We start from the raw sequence: 6870 nt of genomic DNA, 5'->3' as shown, positions 1-6870 counted from the left end.
ACTACACCTGTGTCTGTCAGCAGTCATTCTCCTCTCAGAGGTGAAATTATACCTGTGGGGAAGAGAGTGAGATTCAAATCAGTCCCACAGACCAGTAATTAAGAAACAGGCAATATTCTTATTTATACTTTGTAAGTGTTGACTGTCTCCGTGCCTTCTGATGGGTGCTATCCCCACTTCGTTACGCTTGCCAAACACTCCAGCTCTCAGTGACAGCAGCTATAGCTAAAGACAAGACTTGCAGTGCCAAATTTCACCATTTTTCATCTTGGTGACACTACGGTGAAGAGGCTCTGCTGGGGCTTTTTTGTTAGAAGATTCTGCTATTTCAAAGTGCCTTTGCAAGAGAACAACTTCGTATTGTTTAAACTATACAGGTATAATAAACTATACCTGTCTGAACGCAATAAAAAAGCAACAGTAAGAGCTCAATTTCTAACAGTTTAAAAGGGCTAGTATTAGACAGTTTATTCTTGAACAGAAAGGGGAATAAATCATAGTGAAGATGACTGTATCATTACATACTGCAGCTATTACAAAAAACTCTCCCACCTCAAATCACAGAGGCCAAGTATCCCCATCCTTTTCTCAGGACTAAGCAAAGACTGAAGGCATAAGGATGCCTCTGTAGCAGTCCTGCAAATGAGCACTTCAGTCCAAATTGCATTTGCACTCAATTACACAAACACTGCATGTGTAATTGAATGCAAATAAAACAGCACATCAACCATTTAGTTTTCTTGAGGAAAACAGATTTTGTTGGTACACATCTAGTTATTTCCTCCCAGTTAGTTACTTCTGACTGTTGAAAGTGAATGAAATCAGGGATGGAATAATAAAGACAACACAGAGGATTTCCGGAAGCTTGCAATAGTAGGATTGAACTTTGGCAAATTATAAAGAAAAAAACAAAAGCAACCCCCCCCATGCAATGACTAAAACTCTACTGAGAAAAAGTGACAAAAAGAACAGCTTTATTGACCAGCCAGAATGAAACCAGACAAAGTGAATGAGAGGACTAAGTGATGCAGGCAATCAGTATTTGCATGTCTGACATACAAACAAAGGCGTCTCACTGTCCTCACCCAAGCCATATTCCCACTGGCATCTGGAAACACTGAACCCGGGTAAATTCTGGCAGGCTGAGCCTCAGATTTATTTTCACATTTTTTAAAAATACACATTTTTATTTATTCATTGTGAATAGATTAAAAATACAGCATATAGCAATATAATTCCAAAAGTCTGTCAAATATATAGTTTTTCTCTTCAAAAGAATGTCATAGAATAAGTTGTGCATATTTCTGTAAACAATTTCCATTTTCAAATTATTGACAGTCCTATTTATTGTATAGCTAAATATGATACCACCTGAGGACAGAAGGTAGGCTACGTCACTAAAAAGAGTATTTGCAAACAAAGGATTAATCATCATAACTTTTTCACTGAGCTGTGTGCACATTTACATACCAGATCTACAGAGAACTGTCAGCAACTTTAGCAACTACTGAATTTAGCAAATTAAACTACACCAAAAAGTGTCAATAATTACGCTCTACATCCTTTACATACACATTTTGGACGGGTACATTCAATCTCCTCTCCTCCCTACGTGATTGGTGGTGCTGTTACACATGCTTCCTTCTCAAGGAAAAATCTCAAAGACCTGGCATCAACACCTCATCAGGAAAACAAATCTTTTCGTCTGAATTTGTTACAGTGCCTACACTGTATCGGTTCTGCACAAAACACTCCAACTATTCAGCTGTTTTCAGAGGTGAATTGCACATTCACTTTTCATTGAGAGCTGATATTTTAATGCTATGAACTGAAAGAACAAAAAGGCCACATCCAAAAGAGGCTTTAGGCACCTAAAGCAGAACTTTGGATTGGCGCTTAAAACATCCATCTGACTTGCAATCCTACAAACTCTGGATCTATTTCAGCATATTGGGTCCAAAAATTTGGTTATTTTAGTACCTAGCTTAATATCTACCTAAGTCCAACTGAGATCTAGAAATTAGACATTCCTCCATTGTTGGATTGAAGAACTTCACCTTCACTTCAAAACAAAACAAAACACAAAATAAAAAGGCGGCCATGAGCACTACTTTCCCAAACCCCCTGAATTATACAGCAAGAAGATGCGGCCATGTGTTACAAGGCTACTCACAGCTACAACTGCCTGGTGGTTACAGCACCCACCCAGAAGTATGACATCCAAGGATAACTTTTCCTTCTCTCCTAGAAAGGATTCAAACCTTCCCATCTCACTTCTTAACCACCAGGATATCACCTCTTTCAGACAGTGGCAGTTGTTACTAACATCATGCTTGGACACTGTTTAAACAACAATTCAAGATCCACTTGCCAGAAAGAGAGTAAATGAGGAGCACAACTGTGGAGCCCAGTGACGGGCACTCGCACAGGAAAGGAAGAACTGATTTCTGTTCCTTGAATGGGTTCTACATTTTACAAGAAAGTAATATTACTTGGCTATGCATGCAAGAAGTCCCAATTAAATCAACTGCATCATCTAGTAGACTGCGTAGTTTTAAGCATGCTTTTAAAAGCTTGGCTAAAGTGAGGCTGGTGAGCATCATAGGTCATTCAGCACTTCACAGGGACTCCCCCTTATTCATATCAATTTACACCCTCAGGACACTGTAAGGCCAAGAAGGCAAAAGCTTCCGCCTTAATCTCCTGTGAAACGACTGTTAACCATGACCAAGAAATAGGAACAGCTTCTGTACTATCCGTATAGATGGCACAGGAGCTTCGGAATAAAATACTGGATTTGGAAGAAACTTACCTCTATGCAATGATAATTCAACCACCACCATGATTTTGTCCTCCCATTACTGGTTAGGATTATGCAAACAGGACACAGAAATTCAAGTGTTTGAGGATAATATTGTTTTCTCTTCTTAACCAGCAATTTTCTCTAACTGTCGTTTGAAACCATTTGCAGATAAAACACTTATTTTAAAAGCTATCTAAACCAGATAAATTATTTTCTATACATAGAAACAGGTGAATCAACATCCTCTAACCTTTTCAAACATCGCTCTGGAAATGGTGGAAAGTGTATTCTCATTTTAAATGAGATGATCTAGCTTCACTAAGAAATGAGATGTCACTGTAAAAATAACTTCAAGTTACCCATATATTACAGATCTTGCTACTGTACATCATTGGACAAATATCATAAGATCAGTAGAATTTTATACAACTAGTTTATTATATGGTGCAAAATGTGAAAATGAGAGAGGTAGCTAGATGCCTCACCTCATCAGGAACATCAGTGATTTTCTGATGGTAAATATGCAGTGTTGGTAATGAATAAAACATATTCCACCCTGAATATCCTCACTGCCAATCTGAAGCATCTTCCCCGCCCCTCCCCAAACTGTAAGGATTCTATCTGGAATTCGTTTGGGAAGAGTAACAGAAGTGCCCAACGACACCAGCGTAATAGAATGGGACTACCTATTAAAATGAGTAGCTGCATGCTTAAATTGAAAAATATACATTCACATGAAAATTTGGTGAGATACACCAAAAATGATGAAGAAATGCTGAGAATTTAGGAAAATGTTTTTCTGTATGTGGGGAGGAGAAGAAAAATGTAAACACACTGATCGTTTGCTGCGTAAAAAACAGGACATGTGAAACCTAAACAAACATCAGCTTCATTTTTCATCAAAAAAACTAGGACCCTCAGTTCTTACAGTTAAAAAAAAAAATACAAAAAGTCAAGTGTGTCTGTATTACAGCTTTAAAGCACTAGCAGAAGTACGCTACGGCACCCTACATACCACTTACATTTGGATTTCTCCCCTCAAAAAAAAATTAGAAAACTAAAATACAAAAAAAGAAACTGGTAACATCACATAAAAATACATCTTTTCAGCTGCAAATGCAGCAAGTCTATAAAAAAATTATATACAAGAACTGCTTAATTGCAGTGTCATTCTTCCATCATCGCCCAAGCCTCTTCTGCTTTTTGGTAGTACTGATTTGCCAATCTGCCTTTCATGGCTTCCATTGCTGCTTCTGCTGCTTCTGTGTACAGCTCGCCTAGAAGAGGAAATAGTATCAGTTATGTTGACAGGGTAAAGAAAAAAACATCTCTTTATCCTGAAGCAATTAAAGGACAAAAAGAGAAATTGAGGTCAAACTACAGGGCTGGATGTATGGGTGTATTTTAATAGTGTCAGCAGAGTTACACCAGTTGGGAATCTCGCTTTTGCTCTTCAAGTTGAAAGTTATATGACTGGCTGCTGATGGCTTTTCAATGTATTTGGAAGGATTGGAAACATGACTACGTGATCCTACATGCCTGTACGATCCCCCAAGACGACTCTAAGACTTAGATGCCTGACATGTAAATTACACAACAACTAAGACAATGTTGTGTAGGGCCTGGGAGTCATGGGTGTAACTCAAAATACAAGCAGCAACCTGCAGTTCAGTGGCCTCACAGGGAGTGAAGGTTGCTTGCTAGTGACTCAGTGTGTTAGAGGATTGGACCTGGCACCGCCCACTACCCCTGTCATCAGCAAGATCTCTTATTTCACTGTTTCCAGCCTTGTATCACCCAGCATTATTACAGCTCCATGCACAAATCTGAGGGTACTGACCCTCTGTATGTTTTAGAACAGCTGAAGCAGGAAATGTATTTTTGGGGTACATGCTGGGGGAAAAGGGAAGGAAAAGTAGGATTATTAATTACAGAAACAAAGTGAGGCCTCACCTGATTTCTGTGGATCCTTATTCAGGTAGAACCCTCCTGTCATTAACATCTCTGCTTCCCTGGCCAGGAGCAGATACCGGGGCTCATCCTGAGTGCCATCATATTCACCTCCCTCATCATAGTCGGTCATGTTCAGTGCAGCATTGTACCAGTACAGCGCCTCCTTCCAATCCTGTACTCTGAAGTTAAAAATAATTTTTGAAGATGGTTACCTTAGGAAACAAATGTACTTTGCATTGGAGATTCAGAATTCAATTTTGCACTAGCTTCTCAGAGCCTTGATGCTCTCCAAGAAAGCAAATATTCTCACGGAGGCTCACTAACTCTGCACTGCAGCATCAGGTCACTATATCAAAATGGGGCTGGGGTCACTTTATGCAGTAATTACAGAGGAGAAAGTATCAGACTGAAGGGTCTTGATGAACTCCAGAGTCTGAGGTTCATTACAAGTTGTACGGTTTTGGTCTGGCATTTATACTTGTGAAGATAACTGATCTGGAAACAATCTGAAGTTGCAGAGAGTCTTGTTTCATAAATACTTTAAAATCAGCGATTTTCATATTGAGAATGCTCAGTGCACTTCGATGAGAAGTTTAATGTTATTTTAAACTTCACCACTGCCAAGAGTTTCACTGTTGTGCAAAACAGAAAACTCATGTAAATAGCAAAGACATGCTACAATACAAAAGCAGAAAAATCACTACGACCACCTGTTGTATTTGGTACTTAAGGAAATTAGTATTTGTCCACTTTTAAAAACTCATCTAAAATGCTAAAAAAAAAAATCAAACCAATATACTTTGTAGCCTTTTGGCAAATCACAATCTAGTTCTTAGTCACAATACTGCTCCTATCCCTCCTATCAAGATAGAAGTGCTGGCCAAATTAAGAGACTTACTGAAGTAAAAGCATTTTTAAACTTCTTAAAACTTAAAATCATCCTTAATCAAAAGTAACATCCTCAGCATTAAGACTATGTTCCTGTGAAATTTCCATTCCTACTTTTATTATGAGGAGCAGTGAAAGACTACAACTGTGACAAATAGTTTGTTCATCTGATTGCATCTCGTCTATAGTCACTTTACGACTTCACCTATTTCTCCTGTTCTACAGCTTCTTTCACAGCTTTATCAGAAAAACCACCCCACTTTTTAAAAAAACCTGTGCTTTCAAAAAATCACTACAGAGGAGACATGGCAGTTGTAAATACTTTTCACTTACTTTTAGGGTACTACATCTCCAAAAGAACTCCTGTGTTCATTTTTTCTCCACTGATCCCAGGATTTTCAAGTATGCAACTCCCAGTGAAGTCAAGAGGAGTTTTACCACCAACTTCAGAGCAAAAAAACCTTGCCTATCATGGGCAACCTCGGTATGAGGGCTAAACTCAAACATGCAGGTGGATCCAACGCACATGCAGGTGTCCAACAGCTGAAATGATCTCTCATTTTCTTTCTGTGATGATGTATTATGGCCTAAACCCTGCTTTTATTCACACCTGAGTAAGTTTGAAGTAACTCCAAAACACTCCTTCATAGCATTACTTATGACATAACAGCCCTTTATGTGAATGAAAGACATGCAGCAAGTGCTTCTCCCCCCGCCCAGTGGAGTACCACCAAGTTAAGTTACTCAGTCATGCACAGTACCTGTCTGAACCAAGATTTACACCTGTATCATATGCTCTTGCTACCAGAATCATGGAAGGCCGGTCTCCAGCTTCTGCTGCTCTCAGCAAGTAATCAAATCCTTTATTTCTATTCTCCCTTGTGTCCTGGTAAAACAAATAAAACCTTTAAAATGCATGTTTCTAAGTAAAACCATCTCTTCCTTCCTCTAACGCTAAATGCAGTTTCTCCAAGTCAGTAATGGCTGCAAGTGTTTAGTATGTCTGAGAAACAAGCCCAGCCACAACAAACTAAGAAGCTGAATAGCAAAGATCACTTCAAAACTAAGGAACTGGCGGATGAATTTGCTAAGCCACTATCCATCGTATTTGAGAAGTCGTGGCAGTCCGGTGAAGTTCCCACTGACTGGAAAAGGGGAGACATAACCCCCATTTTTAAAAAGGGAAAAAAGGAAGACCCGGGGAACTACAGGCCAGTCAGTCTCAC

General features: G+C 39.1%; 1 protein-coding gene across 1 annotated transcript in view; it reads right to left on the bottom strand.

Moving 5' to 3' along the window:
- Positions 1 to 957: 957 nt before the first annotated feature.
- The window catches only part of EEF2K (eukaryotic elongation factor-2 kinase), a 35755-nt gene continuing 29842 nt past the window's right edge, over positions 958 to 6870 (bottom strand). The window contains exons 17-19 of the mRNA XM_009319985.1: positions 6406 to 6530; positions 4757 to 4935; positions 958 to 4080 (exon numbers count right to left, since the gene is read on the bottom strand). Of these exons, the coding sequence (XP_009318260.1) occupies positions 3971 to 4080; positions 4757 to 4935; positions 6406 to 6530 (414 nt within the window). The 3' untranslated portion in view covers positions 958 to 3970. The remainder of the gene's footprint in view (positions 4081 to 4756; positions 4936 to 6405; positions 6531 to 6870) is intronic.

Source organism: Pygoscelis adeliae, unplaced genomic scaffold (genome assembly GCF_000699105.1).
Source record: "Pygoscelis adeliae isolate BGI_AS28 unplaced genomic scaffold, ASM69910v1 Scaffold242, whole genome shotgun sequence".
Taxonomy (NCBI): Eukaryota; Metazoa; Chordata; class Aves; order Sphenisciformes; family Spheniscidae; genus Pygoscelis; species Pygoscelis adeliae.
The sequence above is the reverse complement of the archived record's forward strand: the minus strand, read 5'-3'. Positions and strand labels throughout refer to the sequence as shown.